At 48.8% G+C, this 26163-nt stretch overlaps 1 protein-coding gene across 3 annotated transcripts in view; it reads right to left on the bottom strand.

Annotated features, from left to right (window-relative positions):
• The window catches only part of LOC108923402 (calcium/calmodulin-dependent protein kinase type 1-like), a 54273-nt gene that overhangs the window by 23973 nt on the left and 4137 nt on the right, over nucleotides 1–26163 (bottom strand). For all 3 annotated transcript variants that reach the window (XM_018734102.2, XM_029247696.1, XM_029247695.1), the window contains one exon: nucleotides 23296–23412. In XM_018734102.2, the coding sequence (XP_018589618.1) occupies nucleotides 23296–23412 (117 nt within the window). The remainder of the gene's footprint in view (nucleotides 1–23295; nucleotides 23413–26163) is intronic.

Here is a 26163-nt window from a genome sequence, read left to right on the forward strand (position 1 = left end):
AAGACAGCTCTACATGTATATTAGCAGACACCTGTATCCAAAGTGACGTACGATATTACAACGTGACGAACTTTATAATTACTTTACAAATTTTTACTTATTAATTCAGAGTAAGTACCTTGACCAACAGAATTAAATCAGGAGGTGGGATTTCAAACCCTTGTCTTTTTATTGGAAAATAAAATCTCTAACCACTACGCCTCTCACTGTCCACACACGTTAAAAAAATGGATATTATAAGGACACAAAACGCACACACAGCTTTTGCTCACTGACATACGGGTAGAGATGCTACATTGGTATTGTCCTGTATTCCACCATAACCTGCACCACCACATTTCCTTCCATCATTTCCTCTGTCTACAAAATATGTTTGTTTATTCAAGTAATAACTAATCTGGTTGCTCTCTTTGCACATCTATGTGTGTACACGTATGTCGCGTGTGTGTATGTGTATGGTACACTGCTGCTGCAACAGAACTGAATTTCCCTCTGTGAGTAATAGTCTTGTTTCATCCATCCATCCATCCATCCATCCCCTCTGATGGTGCTTGGTGATGCGGTCCAAGTGGACATTCTGACCAAGACCGGCCACGTGACCTCTAGGAACATAGCAAAGAAACCCCGTTCCTTTCGCTGTCAATCACCATCAGAAAGGAGGTGGCAGCGGGTGAGAAAAACACCGTAACCCAGAAAAGCCGGATAAACCAGCAGTGACGGTGACGCGCTACGAAAGGTGCGGTGGATGGCGGAGAACAGCAGTTGGACGACCTTAAAGCGGTGCACCGGAGAGCAATTTGGCTGAATTAAATGTTAAAATAAATGAGACGCTAACTTTAAATATGTGGAATTGGCGCAGTCACCCTGTACTATGAAAAATGAATGAATGAATGAAGCCCGCAAAAGGAAACCAAGCCGTTTTGAGGCAGCATACAGCACTTATACACCCAGCAGGGAGACATAAACAAGTACGGAAGCATTCGGAGACAGAAAGGGATGTGAAATACTGCGGTACGGTACGCTGCACGCAGTTCAGTAGCAGTCGGCCGCCGAGAGGTCACTACCCCGGCAGTGCGAGCGCTCATTACATAACACATACTGTAATGAGCAACAGCCCGTAAGGCAGGTGGTGCAGTGGCTTCTGCTGCTGCTGCTGCTCTTGTACTCAGAGATCACAGGTTCAAATCCCACTCGTGCTGCAGGACCCTTGATGGAGGTGCTTACAGTGAATTGATACAGTAAAAACACCCAGGTGTATAAACCAATGTGAAATTCATCATCTAACTGCCAGTTCACTTGGACAAAGGTGCCACATCAATTAGTGATAAAAAGCCTGGTAACTTGTCAGTGAAAGTGATTTATTACTCTTTTATACATAAAGTGGAATTTCTTCTGTTTCTTCAAAACGCTGTGCTGTAAGAGCCTGGCACGTGTCAAAAGCGGGATGCAAATCAACGCGAGGGAAGGTGGAGCCGCCAACGTGCGTGTGACATGGTAGAGTGTGTCTGAGAACCGCGGCACCCGAGGCCCCCCCGCCGAACCCAAGACGCAGCAGGATTGATGGGAAATACAGAACCATTTGGAAATGGTTTGAAACAGAGACCCACCATCTGCATGCGCGTGCACACACAGACACACACACACACACGAAAGTATAAGTACTTCATGTTCTGGCCTGTATGGGACAGCTGTAAAACGAGATTATATCTCCAGTGTGGCTCATGCCAAAGGCAGTGCAGAGAGCAGAGCAGAAGAGACACACACACACTGACACACCCAGACTCACGCACGCAAATCCAGCATTTCAGTTAGAGAAGCATTAGTGAAGGAGTGATTGTTTAGCTGTGGCATTAAATGGAAAACAACTTTTTTTTTTTTTTGGTGGTTAGAGTTGGACCTGGAGGTTGCAGATTCGATTCCCATTTCCTGCCATAACACCCTTCATGAAGGTACTTACTCTGAACTGATACAGTAAAAATTACCCAGTTGTAAAAATGGGTAAAACATAAGTTGCTTTGAAGAAAACAGTCAGCTGAAAGAGTAAATGTCACTGTAATATTTACATTTATCAGACGCTTTTCTCTAAAAGGACTTCCAATGAACTCCATGTAGCGTTATGAGCCCAAACACCTTATTCACCGCGGTGACTTACGCTGCTAGATACACTACTTACACTGGCTCACTCATCCATACATCAGTGGAACACACACACACCAAAATCATTTAAAAAATAAAAATAATTCACTCAGCCCACGAATCAAAAGGCACATTCAAATGCCAACATCACGCCCCGAAGCCAAGAGATCAGCTGAAGATAAAGGAAAACGTTCACTCATCCAGGAAGAAGAAAACAAGGACAAAGACGACACTGAGCACGAAAGGGAAATCATCATCATCCGTACGTGGCTGCATGCAACCCTGTACAATTGCCTGCAAAAGGAGTACAACGGCAGCTGTCGACAGAGCGCGCACAACCAATAAGCGCGAAAGGCCGGATCCGGGCCAGCGTGCCGCGAGAATCTTGCTGTGGTCACACGGGAGTAAATCCCGAGTAAACGGTCCTCGTCCGGTGACGCGCGGGCGAACTCGGGCCTCGAGGACGGCCCGTCAACGGGGCCTTGTACGGCGAAGATGGAGCGGTAACGGGGAGGCTTCGGGAAGCGGGCAGCGCAGGGGTTGGCGCCGCTGCCTACGGACCCAAAAAGTTATAGGTTCGAATCCAACCGCCAGCTGTACTACCCTTGAGCAAGGTACTTACGGTAAATGAGTCCAGTAAAATTGCCCAGCTGTGTAAACGGGTAAATAGCTGTGTGTAGTTTAACACTGTCAGGAACTTTGGCATCAGCTAAATGAACGAATGTTCATTCCCAAGGTCCGCACGCTACTTTGACACCTTTTTTTTTTTTTTTTTTTATTGAATGATGTGCCAAAAGTCTCATATAATAAAAGCTGATGACGCGCATAACCCGCACCGTCCCTGTGTCCTTAACCTGTGGGGATGGCAGAGCCCCGGCCGTTTAATAAAAGAAATAAAGGGGGGGGGGAGATCCAATCCAGTCCGGTCCAGTCCGCGTGGGCACAACGCGGCCAATCGGCCCGTAAACGAAGGGAGGGACAGTCTGCGTGTGTCACGCGCTCGCTCCCACTCATGTGCCGCCCCGCCCCCTTTTCTCGCATAAATTCAGCGAACAAGTATCAACGACGAGCGCGTACCGCTCCGACCCACGAACGCGGACAGGCAGGGTGAGGTGACAAAGCGGAAAACGCTCCTCGACTTACCGCTAATGCCACTTACGACGGCCGCCCCACCGACCTCCTCATTATACCGCGTTCGAGTCCCGACGGCTCCTCCTCCTCCTCCACCCGTTCGATCACATGGATCGATCGCCGCGCCTCGTTCACAGAACGCCTTCTTTACGATTCCATTCAACTTCCCGTCCTTTACAGTGTCTACAAAGTGGGGAAAACCAAGTATTTCTGGTGGTGCGGAAAAGAAAACGTGAAAGAAAACGACTTTAGAAAGTAGAAAATCTTTAGAAAACAAAAAACAATATCGCATCGCGAAAATACTGCATTCATTGCATGTGTCATATCATTATTTTAATGTGCTAAATTGGCTTAAAAAACTAACCCTATGATCAAACGTTAATGTTTCAGTTCATTCTTTATATCTGCTTTATAAAACAAGTATAAGGGGGTTTGCGACTTACGACGAGGTTACTGGAAGTCCGTCGCCAGTCGAGAAGCCCCCATATGAAGCCAGTGTTTTTTTTCTTTTTTTTTTTTTTTAAAAACAATATAATACAACATAAAGCGCAACATGGTCTTAAAGGTTATTAAATGTGGATTATTGTTGTGCAGCAATTACAGTGTTCTGATGACAAGACAGTGGGCAGCAGGTTGGAATCCAAGCCCGGCTCTGTCTGAGCACATTTCACATCATTTCCCTGCGCTCAGAGCACCTCCGGGCTGCACCCCCCCCCCACCACCACCCAGAACAGTGCTTTCCAATCCCACGATCGTGTCCCAAAAAAAATAAAAATAAAAATAAAGAAAAATCGCAACATAAGAAGATCACCTCGTCGCACAATGTGAAGGATGACCGAGATACTCTAGTAAAACAGGCTACGTGTGGATAATAAAGCGTCCGCATACAATACTACACTTATACACTGTCCCCCAATCCTGTACCGCACCTGAAGGCGGCCAGGCCGCACTGTTCTCGGGCTTGCCATCATCGCATTTCGGAGACCGTGTGCGTGTGGGCACAGACGCACTTTCACCGCACTCGTGATCATCTTCAACCCCTCGTCGTTTCGGATGTAAAACGGCCCTTGTGGGGGGAACCTTGCGCGTTGCTTGGCTTCCGTCGCCAATGGCAACGCCCCCCTCCCCCAACCCCCACCAAGAAGGTCGCCTCGTGCTCCCTCCTGTTTTTAATAACTGTACCGTTCATCAAAAGAATTCAAAATAACCCCGGGGCTGGTGGGGTGGGGGCTTTCGGCGCTAATGAGACTCGTCTTTCGCTGGAAATAAAGGTCAGGTGCCAAGATGAAGGTTCTCAATGCTCATGGATCTGCAGTGAATTTATTAAAGTGGGTGACAAAGGCTGGGGGGGCCCTCCACGACGCCAATGTTCACTTTTGTTCCGCCTGCGCGTGTCCGCAGGGACCCCCGCGAGAGCGCGCGCCGAAAACACAACTCTGTTACAGAGTAGTTCTCATCCCCCGCCTTATTTACTTTCACTGTCCGGTCATCGATTTTTTTTTGCGCGGAAGACGGCGAACGTCCCGCATACACGCGGCCGACCGCAGCCGATCCTTCTGGAAGGATCCATTGATGGGGCGCATTTGAATATCCAAATATTTGCTCAAACATTAACACTTCAGTTATGAGCTCGGTGAAGATGGGACTTTTTAAATACTCTCTACAATTTACTGCAATTCAATTAATTCTTACCAAAAGTACAGTTGTAAGAATATTATACATAATAATGTAGAATCAGAAGGATCACAAACTGAGGCCCACAGCTCGGGGGTCCTTGCTGCCGCCTTTGGCTCAGAAGTCGCAGGTTTGAATCCCACCTCCTGGTGTAGTACTCCTCATCAGGGTACTTACCTTGAATTGATCCAGTAAAAAGTACCTGGCTGCTGAAGCAGACAACTAACTAAGTAGATTAGCACTGGAAGTTGCTTTGGAGAAAAGCATCAAATAAATGAATAAGTAACACATATTGCAAACAATATCTATAGGTCTGCACTGAATATGAATTGCACTCCAGTATTTATGGTTCAATTCTGCAACCGTGCCATAGAATGAAAACAAACGGGCACGGACACGATCCGACCTTCTTCCGGCACATTCTGGTGAAGGTTCCCCTAGATGTGGGGGGGGGGGGGAAGGAAAAAGGAAAAAAAAAAAAAAAAAAAAAAAAAGGTGTTTAACAACTACCGGTGCCATTTAAGGTTTTAAATTCCAAAAACATTATTAAGATTTAAAACAAAGACAAAATACTGAGTGATGAGCACACCCATGGACTGCTGACACATTTGCAAATGAAGTGAAAGATTTTCCTGATAAAGACAAGCAGGGCTTTTAGTCTCCAAACAGAGATGTGTTCAGGAGGTCATGCCCTGGTGCATAATCTGAAGGAGACTTTCCAGTAGAGGAAGAAAATATTTTATATCTCACAAATCAATTTCTGCAGCAGCTCACAGTTAATTGAAACAGACTGTGCCAAAGCTGTGCCAAATGTGGTCGGTTTCCTTCCATAATTCGAGACCCATTACGGAAGTTCTACTTCCTCTCCGGCTCCACCGGTGCCAGGGGAGCCTGTGGGTCTGGACCCCACCCAGCCCCTCTTCGTACTCCAGCCACCAGCCGCCCACCATTTGGCCCTCGCACTCCCTGCTTTTCCAGAAAGGTGGCAGCATGTGGCAAAGTGATTAGCACTGCTGCCTTTGGCCTCAGAGGTTATAGGTTCAAACCCCACCTCATGCTGTAGCACCGTTGAGAGCAAGGTACTTACACTGAATTACTCAAAAAAAAAAAAGTTACATAAATTGGTCAATAATCATATGCAGCTTAACGGTGCAAGTCATTTGAAAAAAGACCAGCAAAATTAATACACGTGACTTACAATGTGAAGTTTGAACACGAAGGTACAATTATTTCCCCATTTACATAAGAGGGTAATTCTCACTGCATCAATACAGGATAAGTGCCTTGAACGGGGGTACTGCAGCGGCTCCAGAAACGAAACGCGGGCTTTACGTGGTCTCCTCCTATAAGGCTGGAGCCTTTCAGGTCTACAAAGCTGCATTCGGGCTGCAGGAACCCAACATTCAAACTCACAACCATCTGGTCACATTAAGTCCAAGGCCTTATTTATAACATACAGCATGGCTGAGGAGGCATCAAGTGTGCCCTTGGATTGTTTTTTTCGCCCCCCCCCGGACCACTGCGCTGCTGGAAGGCCCGGTTCAAGGAGTCACGGAAGGCGGGATTTTGACAGGAAGCTCCAGCTAGGGGGCGCACTGCGAGGGGTGACATGAGGATGCAGGAGAAGGAGCGAGCGCAGCGCTGGCCAAGGCTGCCGACGGAAGCGCCGACTGATTCCATCGGACAGGCCAGCGAAGGCGCGGGCCTACGCTTCCCCTCGGAACGAAAAGGCCTGCGGAAAGGGGGCTCGCCGATCTTGTTTTCCGCTCTCGGCGGCCTGCGAGCCGAAGGTCTCGCCGCGAGGGTCGCGGGAACGTGGCGTGGAAAGTCGGAAAAAGTGAATAGTCCCATTTTGGAGACGCGGATGCAGTTTCGAAGCAGGAAAAACACTTTCGAGTAAATGCGTGTGTGTTACGTAAAGGCCGACACTTTTTTTTTTGGCTCTATGCCAAGTGCCAAAACACACAGGGGGAGCTGGGAGCGTAGCGGATAAGCTGCTGCCTTTGAACCCGAAGGTCACAAGTTTGAATCCCACCCCAAGCTCTTGCACCACTGAGGAAAGTACTAACCCTAAATTGGTTCTGTAAAATTAGCCAGCTGTATAAATGAATAAATAATTATAAGTAGCTTAACACCATAAGTCGCTTTGGAAAAAAGCATCACAGAAATGTTTGTTTGGTGAAAGAGTGAATGAGAAAGAAATCACTCTGATGAGTAAGTTCATGTTCTGAAAAACAGACAAAGTGAAGAAACCCACTGATCCTTTACCCTGCTTTCATAATTAGATTGTGTCAGTGAATCTGCTGCACATTTTCTTACAGGCCTCCGAAACAGACAGACAGACAGACAGACAGACAGACAGACAGACAGACAGACAGACAGACAGACAGACAGACAGACAGACACAGAGCCTGTCGTGACCACGTACTGAATTAAGTACTTTGATGAAGTTGCTCTTCACTGAGCAGAAGCAGAAAAAAAAAAAAAGTGCCAAAATCATTAGAATCACCCTCACAAAGGGGCCATCAAGGGCCCCAGGGGTTCGAAGCTGAGGTGTAAAAGCGGTCCACGGCCAGAAGGTGGGGTGCTGAGTGTATCACTCGGAGAGCCCTGACCACCGATCGCCAAGGCTGTTGGAATCTCTGTTGAAACTTCTACAGCTCGGCGTACACTCTTTACCTCCTACTTCCTGTTTATTTGTTCAACAACAGTCCAGCAAAAACATCACTTTTCGGGTTCTGCCCCACCGGGACCCCGTTGCCACGGCAACGAAGAGCAACAAGAAAAGAGGCCGGTATGGGATGGTCTTGTGCGCCAAAGACAGATGGTTGGGCGCAGTAAGTGACCGGAAAAGCGACACCACCTAGAACAGAGCACCGTGGGAAGGGAAGGAAGAAGGAAAAAAAAAAAAAAAAAAAAAAAAACTAGGGTACACAAGATGGCACATACTGTCACTTCCAGGACCGTTCCAAGACTTTTAGAAGCGGCAAAAACAAGAAAAGGGCACAAACATTCCTACTCTCTCCTTAACCCCCCATTTAGGACTTAAGACTGGAGGGAGATAAATGACTTTGCAGCCGTCTCGTCTCCTCGGATCCAAACAGCGGAACACGGTACGAGAGGCGCATGTCTCAAATTCCTAAGGAACAGCGACGTTTAGCCTCACAGCCTTGCGGATCAAACACAGACCCGGTCGGAGCGGGACTCGGACCAGACGGCGAACATGCTGAGGTTGTGACCCACTTCCTGTTTGGACAGCCTCAAACACACACACACACACACACACACACACACACACACAGCAACGTCACCATAAACCTCTCAGCCCATAACATTCAGCCTCCATTAATCCAACTCTCTAGAGGAGCATAAAATACAATTTTAAAGCCAAACCACGTCTGGCTGCTGTATAGGTGCAAGTTTACTTTGCATTTATTCATTAACTAGTGTTGAGCTGACATCTGGAGAAAGCTCCCTGCTCTGAAGTGCTCCAGTAAAAAAACACCATGTTCTACATGGGTAAGTCACTTAAGTAGCCAAATGCCCAAACCCAACACTGTAAGTCGCCTTGAGCACAGGCATGAGTTACACAACAGCCAACAACGATTTCAGTGGTTAAGAACGACATCAGGTGAAAACATCAACAAACCAGTAGTCATTTGGTCGAAACCCTTACACAGAACCATGAGAGGAAACAGTAGCCTGAATATTTCGTCATCCATTCAGTATGAAAAACTGCTTGTCCAGTGTAGGGTCATGGTGGTCCAGAGCTTATCCCAGAAGCATAGGGCGTGAGGCAGGGTATGCCCAAGATGGGATGCCAGCGAATCGCAATCACACACACTACGGGCACTTCAGAGTCACCATTTCCCCTGAGCACCTGGAGGAAACCCAGATGAACACAGAGGGGAACACGCAAACTCCACGCGGATCGCGGGAGTTGTGGGTTTCGAACCCGAGCCTACAAACATCTAGCGCTACGTTCATTCGGAAAGAATTCGGCAAAGTGGCCCCTTTCGAGGGCACAGCAGGTACGCCTGGATGGAAAACAGAGCGGGTTTCCGCCGCGCTCTCGTGCGTCTGTTTGCGTTGTCCACACGAGCGTCTGCGCTCGCCGACAGCCCACGTCCTCCAAGCGCAGACCTCCCGGGGCGGTTAAACACGGCTGTCAAGTAAACAAATAAAATGATGGAAAACCTGTGGGGCGTTTGGCTCGCTGGCTCCCTGCGTCCAGGCGTCGCCATGGAAACGACCCTTCACTTCACAGCCAGAAGGGGGGGGGGGGGAGTGGCTAAAAAAAGAGAGGGGTGGGGTTTACATTTCCTCGCCGCTCGGCCCCCCCGCCGGGACACCGTGGGTTGGGGGGGGCGCTAGTTACCATTTTCCCATGGGTCTCGGGCGTTCCTCAATGTTTACTCAGACAGAATGAGTTAAATGGTGTGAAGGCACCGCCCAGCCAGGGTTCGAGATGGTCAGCGATGAATCCCCACCCACCAGGGAGGCTATCGGAGCAGTCACATTTAGTCCCTTTACAATCCCCAGGGCCTGACTGAGCACCAAGGGGGAAGCACTGGCAGCCAAACCCTAAAACGCACAAAACCGTACCAATGACCTCCGGTGATATTTGATAAAATTAACATTAGTAAGTTAATAACAGCCAGCAGTGTAGCGGTTAGCGCTGCTGCCTTTGGACCCAAAGGTCGCAGGTTTGAATCCCCCTTTGCAGCGCAAGGAAAACATGTCAGTTAAATGGATAAATGTAAATGCAGGCAACAGTGTCAAAATGTGCATCTAGTTCATGTATCTCTTCTTTAATCCTCTTTGCTCCAGTTGTAGCTCAGGGCCTCAGTTCATGTATGGACTGACTTTAAAATAAGTAAGAGTTGTAATGTGTGCAGGTGCTGCATCTTTAAATGTCACACACTGACTAATATCTTTCAGGCCAGTTGCCCCCCCCCCCCCCCCAAAAAAAAAAAAGGTGTCATTTTAAAGGCATTTCAAAACATGCGACATCTTCATTACTCACATCGCACTGGATGCTTTGCTTCCGCAGAAGAAACACTTTGAAACCACAGAGAGTGTTTTTTCTCTTTTTAAAAAACCAAAGCAGGGCCTGTTCAGCACGTTGGACGACTCGCATGAGGCAGCAGCTTCGTATAGTTATTAGTAATGGCACTGGCTTCTCACACACACACTTATTCTTGGAAACACACTGAGCAGGCCAAGTCCCCCAGGATCGACTTGTTACCAAAACAGAAGTTGCTGCTTGTGTGTCTCCACATACAACCCTTGCATACACATTGCCTCTCTCTCTCTCTCTCTCTCTCTCTCTCTCTCTCTCTCTCTCTCTCTCTCTCTCTCTCTCTCTCTCTCTCTCTCTCTCTCTCTCTCTCTCTCTCTCTCTCTCTCTCTCTCTCTCTCTCTCTCTCTCTCTCTCTCTCTCTCCCTCTCTCCCTCTCTCTCTCTCTCTCTCTCTCTCTCTCTCTCTCTCTCACAAAGCAAGACAACTTAGATGGTCGTCCCAGCAAAACACACCAAACGCCGCCCCGGCAGCACATGGGCATTGTCTAGTCACACTGGACTCCGAAAGTCCATTTACCAGCAGAGTTGCATCAGCTGTTGCAAAACAACATCCTTCCGTATTTACGGTGTGTCCCAAAGCGTGTCACAAAGCCTCGGACCAACACGGTCAAAGGACTGCGCGGTTCTGCAAACAAGGGGCTGAAGTTCAGCGCTTCGGTCACCGGGACCCCAAGGCGAACTGGGCTTTTCGTTCAGCTCGCGCACCCACCCGCAAAGTGCGGTTCGCCACGGTCCTGATCATGTGAACCGCCGTGTTCTGCACCAACACAAGTCAGGGTTTTCCCTCGAATCATTTGCAGTTTTAGGGTTGTGCAGCATCTATTGGATCTGCTGCATGCATGGCCTGTAAAGCCAGGAAATCACCTACTGATACCAAAATTTGTGGGAACCAAATGCTGCCACTAAAAATAAAAATTAAAGGGAACATTTAGATAAAACTACATAGTAATAAAGAATCATTTTTATGAAAAAACTAAATAAGATCTCCTGCCTTATATGCAGTATTACATAAATATAGTACGATACATCACGTCCCACTGAAATGTTGCAGTTAATATTTTCTATTAAGAGCTTTTGCTCTACACAGTAAATATAGTCATATATCTATTTGTTCCCTTAACCAACTTCAGTCTTGAAAGTAAGTTTAGTGTTTCGGGCCATTGCCAGTCATTAGAGTGTATATTTGCATTCTATGCATTTATAATGTTCACATATGTCTTATACATTTAAAAAAAAAAAAATATATATATATATATATATATATATATATATAAAGATTAAATTTGGTCATATATATATTTCCCCTCTTTCATGATCTGCACAATGTATATCTATAGCAAAAAATTGTTTCGCATATGTATACATATACAGTATATATACACGCACACACATGTAGCATTGCACCCTGTGTTTTTGGGATAGGCTCCAGACCCCCATGACCCTGACAAAGCAGTTAAAATGGATGGATGGAAGGATGTATGTATGCATGCATGCATGCATGTGTACCTTCAAGCAGAATCCCAAATACACACATAAGCTTCTTTAATTCAAACATATTTAGCTTACAGTCAAAAGTTTGGAGTCCAATTGTTAGAATGTATGTTTTTTCCCCCACCGCAGCAGGTGGTGGGTCTGCAGATTGCTGTGGTTTGTAGCTTGGCACACCTTTGAATAAACCCCCCTGCGTACTGCATGTGCACACCCGCGATTCCGTTCAGTTCATCGTTACAGAGCGCCGAGGGAAGCGAAAAGGCAAAATCTCTCGGCAACCTGGTCGGAGAGTCCCGTTTCTCCGCCCGCGGCTCTGCCGGCCGACACGTTCCAAGGCGCGCCTCTCCGGGCCGCAACATCCTTCCGACACGGCGTGCCGCTCAAAGCGGCGGAAACGACACGCGCCTCGCGCCCGGCCGCCGCGGTCGATACGGCGCGTTGGATGTGAACGGCGGAAGCTGAATAATTGATGGGGAGAGACGCGTCCCCTCGTCTTCGCCACGCTGGGAGAGACAGCTGCTTCCTCGCCTCCCTCCTCCGCCAAGGCATCCTGACGGAGCCACCGGCACACAAACGACATCCGTGGAGCAGAACGTGTTCGGGAACGGAAGCAGGAACTAGAGCGGTTTGTTCTGCAAATAAACCATGGAATGTGTACAAGGGGAGCTGTAGCAATAAGCTTCTCCTAAAATCACGACGCAGTCCTGCATCAGCTCTAAATGTTCTCACGAGCTCAGTGCGTCGGCCCTTCGGCCCATTTCGCTTCTACCTACGTTGCCCACGGAGTTTGACGCAGCAGTACACAGCACAAAGCTCAACCTCGCAGCAGATCTAGTACACCAAGATCTATGTTTGCAGGGCATCTTCCCTACAACCCAGATTGCGAAGGGAGGAATTGACATCCTCGAGGCTCTCTAGGTGAGCGCCCTCACAGCGGAGTGCGCTTTAACAGCCGTTCGACTCCTTTTAATCCCACCGGTTCGAGGAAAAAGGGGTGAATGATTGGGTGGGGCGTCCAGTATTTAACTGGAATTTACGCACAGGAACCTGACAGTTTTGGTCATGCTACCAAGATCTTCATTGACAAAGGAATGCAATTTGTGCTGCTTAACTGCTCTTTCTTTGCTGACATCTACATCGATTAAAAAAAGCACCCGGCGATACGGGAAGAAGAACAGAATGTCGAGGGCAGGAAATACCACTCACACGAGCGCAGAGGAGCGAGAGGTTTCTTTCCATCTTCATCTCCAACCGACACACCAAAGACAAAGCTGCCGAGAGACTCGGTTCCGGGATGTTTTATAGACTGCGGACTGACCGCCGAGCCAGCAAATATGAAATGCTACGGATGTTTTTTTCGCCCAGGAGTTCTTGGCGGCATCAGTCACCAGAACCAGGCTCTGCGCTCGCATCGCGGTGCCGCCGTTGAAAAACCGCGGCAGGTTCGGCGATCCATAACCTCCATCGATTTGCCACGGTTCCCGGGCTCCTTTCCCCGTCTTCAAGGGCCTCGCATCGCATCATAGGACCCCGACCGAGCGCAGAACCTCAGGATGGAGCAGGAATCCAGACGAGATCCTCCCCCGTACAGCGCGAATATCAACGTTCGATCTGCACGTTCCATTTATGGCCGAATTTACGGACGAAGCCACACGAGCAAATAAAACGAGGGGCTGCGAACAAAAGGACCGACCGGGCAGCTGGAGGAAGCGACCGCAGGCCCACTCGCTGCTCCGGGATGGCGGCGTTCGTATTCATCATCACAAATGTTGTTTTTCATCGAGATGAGCCAATCTCCAAGGTGACTCATTATAATGGCAGGTTTCCATATATCATACTTTTATCTACTTACAGGGAACAACAGTGAAGCCAACAGGAGCTGCTTGGCTGAGACAGACGGGGTGGAAACGGGAGGGAGTGACACTCAGCTCAGCTTCCTGAGGTCTGGTCTGCATTTCTGGGAGAAGTGCTTCTCGGGAGCCTCCACAGGGCATGCGGGCGTGAACACAGACACACAAATATATACACACACACACACGCACACACACACACACACACGCACCTGCAGCACCATACAGTTCCACAAGTCCTCCACCAGCGCACACTCAATCATCTCAGGAAACACGGCGGACGCTGAGCTCCTCATGTTCGTTTACCAAACATCGTCCTCGTTGCCATTACAGGTTACCCCAAGCGACCCTTTCTGGAACCTCAGACCGGTTCGCTGAGCTGCGGCGTCGCAAGAGGGAAAGGCAATCCGGAGCGGACTCTCGTTCGATCGCGGACAGAGAGCGGCCTGTTGGTTCCGCTGACCGACACCGACAGCAGTAAATCGACAGCCGCAAATCGACAGCCGCGATGAGCAAGGAGTCGACGTTGACGGCGCGGTGCGGTGGGGGCGTTACAGCGTGAGCACGCTGCGCTGCTGGGAAAACGAAAGTCGGCAAACGTTAATCGTTTTCGGGTCGCCCCAGGAGACGCTCATCCGGACCCATTCCAAATACACTCGTCGCCACGATTCGCACTACCGCTACTCCGTTTCTCGGTTATCCAGCCCACCGTTATCAAGAACGCCGACCGCCAATCCGTCCCGAGTTTCAGGAGTTCCGGCTCAGATGTTTCACCGAGCACAATAAACCGAAAGCGCATTTGAAACTTGCGCCAGGAGTCTGAGCGAGAGAGGCCGAGACGCATTGCATTGTGGGAACCACGTACCCACGCTCTCGGCTACAATCTAACATTCCGTGGTCTCGCGCGCTCGCGTCTGAGTCGGCATCCTCCGTTTTGCACCACCGTGCGTTAATTTTCTAATTCGTCAGTTAAACACGTCTTTACCTTCTCTATTAAATCATTTAAAAAAAATATATTTTCAATATGACGTTATAAATAGCAATTCTATTTTAATGTGTTACACAACTTTTTACTTATGACTTTGGGCATCATTTCGGGTGATTTTGACACGAACTTTGGAAGGCTTGGAGAAAACTAATTCTTTTTCCCCTTTGAAAAATAATGCAATTTCTTTTTCTGCCTTTTTAATATTCACTTCATTTTCGAGAACAAATTATGACTGAGTAACAGGGGATAGGTTCATCTTCCAGGGCTTGCTTCGGAACCGCCCTTGGACGAAGCAGCCCGCGTCCTCGCGTTCGATGTCGACGTGCGTTTGCCGCTCTCCGGTTTTCTTGCCGAGTTCCGCCGACAGGTTACACACCTGATCGATCGGCGAACTTCCGTTTCCGCTAAAGTGGCTCCTCGGCGCGGCAGCAAAAGGGCAGCAGGCGGCGCAGTCATTAAGATTTCAAAGACAAAAATCAGGAAGGGAGATCAATACACACTGTGCTGTGTAAAAATTGATATTCATAAATTTATCTGACGCCTTTTCCAAGAGAACTTATATTGTTAGCTTTATAAGCTGAGCTACTTACAATGACTTCTCAGGAGTTTTTACTCTATCAGTTCAGGGTAAGTACCTTACGCACAAGCAACACAGCAGGAGGTGGGATTCAAACCAAGGACTCTAAGGCGGCAGCAGCTATAACCGCTACGCCACCTACTGGCTCCGGGTAAAACGGGCGAACGTGAAAATTTACCGAGCTTGGTTATCCGATCTAGTTTGGGCGAACACATCTGCCAGACGAGCGAAGAAGAAAACGAGGAGCGTGCGGACTGGAACGGCGAGCGAGCGATAGCTTGTGTCGCCCCCCGTGGGAGCGCAGCTGCTGTTCTGGCCTCGCTCCTTTAATATTCCGTTTTAATTAGAGCAAAACTCCCAGCATTTGTGCCGTCCTGCAGAAAGTTCTAATTACCTGCAGAAATAACACAACAATCTGTCATTTAGCCAAGAGGCATGCGCGCACACGCACACGCACACACGCACACGCACCCCAGGAAATAATTCTCAAAACTACTTCCACGGAACATTCTTGAAGCTCGTTCTGCAATTTTCAACGTGGAGTCGCAGCGTCGTTCTGAAGCGGCTCCGCTCAAGAAGCTCATTCAGGAAGTGTGATTCACATGCTGGAGTGTAAACGGTTGTGTGCAGAGCAAATATTTACTTTTTTGACTCGTTAGATCCTTGGCAAACGCACACACTCGAGGGCTGATAAATATGTCCTCGTTAAGTCGGCGTTCATTGGGGATGACTTGAAAACTTGGCTCGTTCACCCCGCACCGTGTGCGTGCGTGCGTGCGAGTGTGAGAGAGAGAGAGACCCCGGAGAAGGACCGTACCACTCATCAGCCTATGCTGATAAACGCCTTAAATAACACATGATCTCAACTGCCTGCTCACATCCTCTGAACTCATATGTTCTGAACACCATGGACTCAGACCCCACATCCCACCTCCACACACTGCATTTCAAAAGGAGGACCCGGTGCATGATACCATACTGTACCGTAGTATTCGTTCTCATACAGCTCTCCGTCGGGAAGTTCGAAACAGGTGACCCCGGCACAGAAGTCAAAGCTGCAGCCTTTGTAGGTTCAAAGCCCACCTCCTGCTACGGTGCCCATCAGCAAGGTACTCGACCTGAATTGCTCCACTTAGAAAAATTACCCCACGCCATAAACAGGTAAATACTTGTAAGGAGGTTTACGATGCGACTTCCTTTCAGAGAAAAGCATGAGCTACAGAACTGAAAGTAAATGTAGAAAAGTACTTTAAATACTTTTCGTACTACAGCAAGAAGTAGAACTAAAACAATAGGTATGAAAGCAAATAAGTGAATAAACCTGTTTATATCTATTTTTTTTTTTTAGCTGCTCATTTTCTGCAAAAGGGACTTGCTATGTTAAGGTACTTAAAATGACAACTGTTTCCACAGCTGGGTAATTTTTACTTTTTTACATGGTAAGTGTCTTGATCAAGGGCACAGCAGTTGGAGGCGGGATCTGAAGTACAAGGATGCAGCTCTAACCACTGCGCCACCTGCTGGCCCATATAAACACTTCAGTAAACGGAAACGGGACAAAGCCATTAATTCTCCACCGGGCCTGTGCCCCGACCACTGGGACCGGACCGGACCGGGCAGGACACGGTTCACTTCCTGGTCAACTTGCCAGTCGGCTGCAAAGCGGCGAAGGAAGACGCACCGTCACGGGGACGATAAATCAGGATTAAACGCAGCCGAAGCTTCCGGAAAAGAAAATGAAGAGAGCGCAAAGGAAGGAGGAAACGAGCCGGCGTCACGCGGTGGGGGAGCGGGAAGGAGTCGCTGCTACCGCTCCATGCGATCAGCCAGTCGCTGAGCTGTAGGAGATCTGAGCCCATGGTCACGGAGAAGGAGCCGTGAGGAAATCCTGTGGTGACGTAAGGCGGCGGCGTCGCCTTGGACGCTGAAGAGCGCGGAGGAGGTTCGGGGTCGGAGGTGGGCTCCTCGTCATGACAACTACATCACCCTGGAAGACACACTTGTATATCCTCACGCCTCCTCAGCCCGCTTCTCCTTGGGGAGCACAACAGGAGGAGGAGGAGCTATTCCAGGAATTCAAACAAGCCCAAATGTCCAGACTGCCGCTGGAAACCTAGCACAACACGAGAGGGACTTGAGAGCCGCACCGAGGCTTAAACATTCCAGAACCAAATTATTAATAGAATTTTTCCCCCCCTTTTTTTTTTTTTTTTTAATTGTTTCCATAGCAACTGATACAATCCATATGGACAGTGTCTCCTCCGGTCGCCACGACAACCAGCAACTGCGAACGTACGAGCCGCGACCGTTCCATAAACGAGCCCGGACGACCAATTGGCTGGAATAAATAGGACTGTGAAATAAGGGCCTTTATCTCGGACACCAACTCAGTGGGGCTCCAGAAAACGCAGGTTCTTCCACAACACCCCTCGCAGCACAACAGAGAGCTTTCAGCGATCGGGACGGCTGCGAAAGTAGGCGGGTGTCCTTATGCAGCAGCCAAATTCCAGACTTCACCCAAAGTAAAGCAACCGACAGTATCTCAAGGCACTTCGATCCTACAGAGGAAATTGGTGTATTCATGTACACTGCAGCGGGGAGAAGGCAGCGTAGTGGTCCTACAATCAGAATGACTGGGGTTCGACTCCACACTCTTTCTGTAGTACCCTTGAACAAGGTCCACACTCTGAACTGGTCCAGTAAAAATTACCTGTTTTATACAAGGTAAATCACTGCAAGTAGCTCAGGGCATGGAGGTAACACTCGAACCTGAGTCAGCATAGCAATAATGTCCAGGGAAACAACAAATCAGCTGGTAGCGTTACGGTTAGAACTGCTGCCCTTGGACTCATAGGTCGCAGGTTCGAGTCTCGCCTTGAGCTGTAGTACCCTTGAACAAGGCGTTTACCCTAAAGCCGCTTCGATAAAAACTACCCAGCTGTATAAATAGGTAAATAATCGTAAGTAGCTTAACAGTGTAAGTTGCTTTGGGAAAAAAAAAAAGTGCCAGATAATTAAATGTAAATCAATCGTTTGGTCGAACGAAAGCCTGAATATTTATTAGCCCATAAATTACCAAAAACTGCTTGTCCAGTGAGTCCCAGAGCCTATCCTGGAAGCGCAAGGTGCGACACTTAGGCTGGTCACACGCTACATGGAAAGCCATTGAATCGCAATCTCACACACTACAGGCAGTTTGGAGTCACCAATGCACCAGAAACACATCTTTGAAGTGTGGGAGGAAACCAGGGCATCTGGAGGAAAGCCACATGAACATGGGTGAAAAATGCAAACTGCACCCAGGTCAAGTCAGATTTGACCCCACAGCCCACATCTATGAGGTGGCAGTGCAACCCGCTGCACCATCATGTCGCACAGCCCTGAATATGAAGTGCAGGCAATTTAAAATTAAAATGACCCTTCTGACATCGCTCATATTGACAGGCACACAATGTAAACTGCAATACAACTTTTACAGTAAATGTTTCTAACGCTTTGTAGAATTAGAGCTCATGCGGCATGAATGTAAAGCTGGAGTTAAACACAGCTTGGAGGGAAAAGGGAGCGCCGAAGATGCGCTCCATTAAACCTGAACAGCGATGGAGAGCTGAGACGGCATTCCTTGCGAACAAAGGTTTACGGTAAAGGGCCGGGGGAGGACGGGCCAGGCGGACGGCTCTGCCTCGGCGTGTCCGGGGAGGGGGCTGCCGCTGGAGCAGAGCATGAGAGCAGTCATCAGGAAGGAGGGCGGAGCGCGTGCGGTGCTGCGGAGCCCGAGCTCTGCAGGGGCAGGACGGAGACCCGAACACCGCGCTTTCCGTTAGCTCACCCTGAAGCAAACTGGCTTTCTAAGCTGGAAGCAGACACCCATTCTCACTAACCCTAACTCCATCTAACTACTGCCTAAACATTATTACTGAAGTATTTTCATTAAGCCGTTTCCCCAAGGCTACTCATGTCAGGTTTGTTCCCTACTTTACCAATTTACATTCATTTATCAGACGCTTTTGCCCAAAGCAACTTTCAATGAACTCTCTGTAGCGTTATCAGCTCACACTCCTTATTCACTGCAGTGACTTACACTGCTAGATACACTACTTAGAATGGCTCACTCATCCATACATCAGTGGAACACACACACACACACACACACACTATGGGGGAACCTGAGCAGCATATCTTTGGACTGTGGGAGGAAACCAGAGCACCCAGAGGAAACCGATGCAAACTCCACACAGGCTGAGCAGGGATCGAACCCATGTCCTCTCGCTCCACCGTGCCACCCTGATTTACCATACACAGCACTGTTTTAAAGTATGTGAAGCTCTTGTGTCCCTTACTTTTACCATAAAATGGGTATTTACTGAGAATCAGTGTTTCTCATGTGACATAAGAGGTGTGTAACGATCAATTCTATATGTTTTTTTAGAGGAAATCGCATGTGTAGTGGAAACACACAAGTAAAGGTGTAAAAATAAGTGAAGTTGAGCTGGATAAACCAAGTAGGAGAGTAGAGAGTCAGGGGTGTAAATCAATCTTATTATCATCATATTTAAGATTTAACATTTCAATTTCACAAATGTATTTTTATATTTTGAACAAGACAATCCCTGTAAGGTTCACATACTTTCACAAGCAGCACTGTACAGAGCTGGTAACTCACTGTACGAAGTTGAGTGGATCAGAGCAAAAATTTACATTTACATGGATTCATTTATCAGCCTTTTCTCCAAAGTGACGCACATCTCATAGAAAATGCGTTCATTACATTAGAACGAGACATAGCTGCAGACATGTGACTCTTAAGTACAGTTAGTTTCGTTCACCATATGAACCAATGTTCATCACACTAGTAGCTGCATAAAACTTTACCAGAATATCGTCGATTCCTAATCACCTTCCTAGTAGTTTTTTTTTTTTTTTTTTTTTTTTGGAGATACATATTAACATTTACGTTACATTGCAGGAGTGGCTCTGTAAAGGACTGATCCGAGCATCATCAAGAACATTTATACCTTACGTGAACTTAAGAGATGATGGGCAAAGTGAGTGTGGAAGAGGTCAGTTTTCAGACCCTTTTTAAATGTGGGCAGAGATTCAGCAGTTCTGAGTGAGAGGGGGAGGTCGTTCCACCACAACGGAGCCAGAACCGAGAACCTCCGTGCTTTACCTTTCGTGCGCGGGACCACCAAGCGGGCAGAGGTAGATGAGCGAAGCGGTCTGGTTGGGGTGTAGCGGTTGATCAAGTCTTGTAAATAGCTAGGAGCAGTTCTATTGATGCATTTGTAGGCAATTACTAGGGTCTTAAATTTGATCCGGGCAGCTACGGGAAGCCAGTGCAGGGAAACGAGTAGAGGAGATACACGAGAACGCTTCGGCAAGTCAAACAACTTGTACCGCAGTATAGGTTTGATGGCAGTAGCAGGAAGGCCACACGGGACAGAGTTGCGGTATCCAAACGGGACGTCACCGCGGCCCGGACAAGTAGCTGCGCAGAGTCAGTTGTGAGGTAAGGGCAGATTTTGCAGATGTAATGCAGACGGTTAAAATTATTTTTGTTACTTGCTCCTTTAGCTCAAATGTATTTATTCTTGAGGCCAAGAGCAGGGATTGGAACCTGGGTCATTCAACTGCAGAGCGAGGCCTCTAACCACTGCGCCACCTGCTGCTTGCAAATAAACGCAGAGCCGCAAACAACTTGCAACACAAAGCTGCTCACATAACCAGTCAAACGCAGCCCAGAGTCGATTTTTTTTTTTTGTTAATTCCACGTCACCCACAGAAGAGAACTACACAGCACATTTTGCAGCAAAAGCAAATTCACACTCATTCAAACTAATTCCTTGAGCGCTAAAAGAAGCGTCTCATTCGTATCCCCCCCGGGGCCATGCGATGACGGGGACGCACAAGGGGGAAGATTCAACGGAATGAGTTAAGACACGTATTTCCAGTCACGCGAAGCTCAGCCCTGCACTCTTCAGAAAGGTAGTGATGCATGTAAGCCCTTTAAACGCCTGCGCTGGATAATGGGCTTAAGCAGATTCTATTAACAAGGCATCAAGGGTGACAGAAAAAAAAAATAATAATATTCAAAGGAGATATATTCAAATCAGAACAGGTTACACCCTGGTGCAGGTGGGTGTCTGTGGGCTGAGCTGTGAGGACCTCACAATGAACTATATTACAGGGACAGTATGATCTCTCACACACACACACACACACACACACACACACACACACACACACTTCAGCGCAGTAACCTGACACGCACATGTATTCATTTAGCAGACGCTTCCCTCCACAGCGACGCACAAGTGAGAGAAGAACGCACTGAGCGCGTCGCACCGAGAAAAGGAACAAGGGCTCCGATTCGGGGCACGGCACAAGCGTGCACCATCTTCCCCGGCACTTCGTTACAAGGAACGAAGATATTTAATTATAGAAGCCACAAGTTTTAGGCGATGGCCACAAACGCAACTTGCGATTCGAGTTGTTGGGACCTGCGCAGGCAGCAACCCCCCGAACAACAAGAGCAATTATTGTGCAGAACCTTTTCTCTGGAAAGGCCTTTCGGCACAAGTCCAGATCGAGGCGCCGATCTGCTGATGGTATCGCCTCCTGGGAACCCCGAAGCCTCGGAAAAGGAAGCGTGAGCCGGGTCAGCCGATCTTCGCTCGGGCAAAGCGGGAGTGTGGAATCGGGAATGAAACCGTCCGATTTAATTTGAAAAAAAAATAGAGAGGAGGGGGGCGCAGTGGCTTAGTGGGTTGGACCGGGTCCTGCTCTCCGGTGGGTCTGGGGTTCGAGTCCCGCTTGGGGTGCCTTGCGACGGACTGGCGTCCAGTCCTGGGTGCGTCCCCTCCCCCTCCGGCCTTACGCCCTGTGTTGCCGGGTAGGCTCCGGTTCCCCGTGACCCCGAATGGGAGAAGCTGTTCAGAAAATGTGTACGTAAATAGAAAGGAATTAAAGAATTAAAATAACAAATGAATGAAATCAGAGCGAGAGACCAAATAAATGTTTGTCACGCAGTTTCCGCCCTACAGCCCCAAATCCTCACAGCTTCGATAAACCCTAAAGATCAGCACAACTGCGGCCGCGATGTAACGGAGCGCAAAATTATTTGCGATATTAAGCGAGATATTAAGCCGTGCGTCACGTGCTCCCACACGGAAACGACTTCGACAACAAAACCTTCTGCAAGTTTTCTTTCAAGGAACAGACAGGAGCAAAATCAAATTAGCACCTTACAGCAGGAGTGGGATTCGAACCTGGATTCGTCGAGTCCAAAGGCGGCGGCTCCGACAACCACGGCACCCGGACTTCGAAAGCACACGAGCAGCTTTCTGCGATCTCCGTCTCGCCATCGGTCTGATCACGTGACCCACGACCCCCTTCATCAGCACCGTCATCGAATTCCTCTTCCACGCTCGGCCATTTGTTTGCGTTGCTGCGCACGCAAGGTTGCGGGAGAGACGCCCCGGGGAGCTGTCATGATGGAAAGTGGAGCGCCGGTCTGCACAACTCATTAACGACTTCCAGATGGGCCCCTACCCCCACGCCGCAGGGTAATAGTGACCGGAGGAGGGGTCTCCCTGCAGCCGACGACCACGCGACCGATATATGCGGTTCTATGACAAATGTTTAAAGGGTGGGAAACACTGCAGTTACAAAACCAGTAGAGTAAACGCAGCTGATCCCCAACTTACAACACATGCCACTTACGAACACGCAGAGTTACAACGCCTGCCCCTAACGTTGTTATATTGTTTCCGAGTCCCGGCGTTCGGGGGGCTCCGCTCCTCCACCTGCCGCTAGAGAACGTCGACCGATGACTTACCGAATCAGTCAGTGCGTCTCTCAGTGACCGCGTTCCACGTACAAAACGTTTCATTAGTGGTTCCGCCCCAGTCGCTTTTTAACAGCAATGTCCCGCAAGTGAAAAAGTGACTGTTTGTTGTTTCGGTGGGGCGGGGGAAAAACAGATTTAGTAAAAACAGACATGCAGGATGAAAATATAATTACGATACTGCCCGTATTTCTCTTTATTAGTATTACATCGATGTGAACAACGTGTGAAATTAACAAAAAGGAATAAAAAAGCCCTTATACAATGTCACATTAATGCATGTTGTTTATACATCCTTACGGTTTATATAACGCGGAACCAGGGGGTTTGCGAGGCATGACAAAGCGGTCCAAACGGAACGGTCGAGGACGGCAACCCGGCGACACGCACCGGTTACGTAAACGGGTGTCGTGCGAAGGAGAGAGAACCCTTTTATGCATTTCAGGGTACGACGTGACCGTGACGCGTCGAGGCCCAGCAGCGCACTTCACACACCTGTCCTGTCGGCGCAGGTACTTACGTGCCCAGAACTTCCTTGAAGTCGTACATTTCTTTAATGTCGGACGTTTTCTTCTTCCAGGCGTTTCCATCCTCACCCAGAGGCATCTTGCTACTGCTGCGGTCGCCCACGGGAAAGCTGGGAGAGAGAGAGGGCAGAAGCGGGGGAGGGGGATGCACGTGAACACTCGGAGTCGCAGAGAACCACTTTGTCTCCACCAGGAGAACGACCCCCAAAACGACCCCGGGCGGCCAAGAGGTGAGGGCAGCACGCGGGCGCCGGCAGGAGAGCGCACCGACGTGTGCCGCGAGGCCAGTCTCTCGTGAAGGACACGTTAGAGACGAGCTGCCGTGACAGGGACACCGAGCGTGGTGTCCAGCAGCGTCCGGGAGCGAGCGGTACGGCGCCGCTCTCTGCTGCATCAGCCCACGAGCACCTGGTCCGAGGCGGTTTTGCGCGACACGTGTCGCTGAATAAGAGAAAAATGTGGACGCCGCGTGCCGCCTTTTGCCGCACCCGGTGTCCGATTGGTTTTTCGGGTTGCGATCGAGAAAACGTGACTGACTTTGGTCACACCTGGCGGGTACGTTCATCCACGCGGCACGGCAGAGCGCCGGCGCTACGGAGCCCGGAACTCAGGAAGCGACCAGAAGGAGCCAGCGGTAGGACATTAAAAAGAGATCTGAGCAAAAAAAGACTTACCTCCGGTAAAGCGCACGGGAATTTGCACTGGGCAAACCCTAGCAGAAGGGGGAAAATCTAGTGCTGTTGAGAGAACGTGAAGGATCCCAGGAGCTCGTATCAACCACAGCTCTTCTCGGCGGCACGACGCCAGCTGTATTAGGCCATAAATAAATGCAGAAAGCATGGGCAGCGTGTCTACAGCATACTTTACAGATACAGGCATATCTGTATCAAACTGTTTAAAATGGAACAAATAAAAAGTGTTTCCGAATGTGCGGCCGTCTTAAAAACACAAAAAGAAGAAGTCGCATTCGCCGAACGTTATTAGTGCAAAATAACGAGCGTTCGGCGAGACGGCGGCACCGCGCCGACGAGGACGACCTTTCAACTGTCCAGGGGGTACTAAAGCGCCTCGATCGCCAGCAGACGTAGCGTCACGTAACGAAAGTGAACGTTTTAAATAAAAACGTTCGCGACAAGCGCACACCCATCCACGGTGATACGAAGCTGTTCTGTGTGGAGAGTAAAGACAGCATCACATTTTCCTCTGGAACCATACAAGTGCACCCAAAAAGCACCGTGGCACAGTAATATATCTATATTACATGCTAGAAAGAATATTATTACGCATTTACACTTATTTGAATTTTCCCTCCAAAAAGACAATGTTGAGCTGCCTACAGTTATTCACCCATTTACACGGATGGGTCATTTTTACCGTATCATTTCAGGGTAAGTGCCCTGCTCATGAGTACTACACCTGGAGGGGGGATTCAAACCCGAGTCCTTTAAGAGCCAGGCGAGTGCTCTAACCGCTACGCCTCCTGCTGCCGTAATATCTATTCATTTATCGATTCAGCAGAAAACTTTGCTTTAGGTGATTCACATTGTTAGAGAATTAAGTTATTTACCCATGTGAACACCACGGTATTCTTACCGTATCAATTCAGGGTACTAGAGCAGGAGGTGGGTTTCGAACCGAAGGCCTTCGCGGTATAAGGAAGGCGCTCCAAGCCCTGCGCTACCTGCTACTCCAGTAGTCATGTGGCCTGAAGACTAAATAGAGCAGAGAGCAGAAAACGACGTGAAATTACGTGGGAAACGGGGATGTTTATTCTCAGTTTCGTCCCAAAATAAAACTGCCGATTGCAATTAGCAAAGTTTGCCTTTCTGTGGGACGAAGTGGATTTTGTCCACTGTCTTTTAGGCTTGGCTCGTGTTGCCGGAAGTCTCCGCTGTAGGACAGCTATAGGATTACAACACACAGCTCGTGACTTGTCTGTTAGGAACTTCTTAAAAAGTTCCTCGGTCAGTAAACTGAGTTCATCGCCTGATTCCCAGCAGTAAATTAGGTTTACAAATAACGTCACATTACATTTACATTTATTCGTTTAGCAGACACTTTTCTCCATTATTACTCTCCGTATTACTTACGTTATTTCTGACTGATTAAGAAGAAAAAAAAAAAAGACGTGTTACAGCCGATAGGATTTAACTTGCCGAGTCCTACACTTCAGCCCAACTCGCTTTCCACGTTTCAGCGACGGACCCAACTGGACCCGGGAAAGATCCGGAGTTACTGTCCTCATCCTTTACGGCTCACAAAGGCGCCACGCGGACGACCCCGCGGCAGGGACGTGACGCCGAGGCCGACTTGGGCGACCCGGGTTTACGCCACGGGCTCTCCGCTCGAAGGAGGGGGACACGGGCTGTCTCGGCACGGGTCCCGCTGCTGCTCTGCTGTTGCTACGGTAACGTGAGCCACAACGGCGACTCGGCCTCCCTAGCCGGAACGAGCGGCGTCCACATTTCCAAGCAGCACGTCTCAGCTGACATCATACTATTTGAGAACATGCAGCGAGCTGGAGCTTATGATAGCAGTGAGGTCAAAGTCAACCCCCTCATCAGCACTCAACATTCATATATTATATATATAAAACATGCTTTATATACATTTATATATGCATACACGCACAGGACTCCTCTGAGTGTGGTGCACAACTGGCTCCTGCCAGAAACAGGACACCATATTGATGACTTTGTCAATTGCAATTTTTCCCTAAATTGGACCACTCAGAAATGAAACCCCCCCGTCCCCCGTCCCCCCGCCGCCGCAGATCTGAAGTGGAGCGCACCCTCGTCATGGCGACCGCTAATACAAGGGTACTGATGCTGCCGCCGGCTGCTCGTCCTTGGAGGTCTGCT

The sequence above is a fragment of the Scleropages formosus genome, chromosome 22 (genome assembly GCF_900964775.1).
Source record: "Scleropages formosus chromosome 22, fSclFor1.1, whole genome shotgun sequence".
Classification (NCBI taxonomy): Eukaryota; Metazoa; Chordata; class Actinopteri; order Osteoglossiformes; family Osteoglossidae; genus Scleropages; species Scleropages formosus.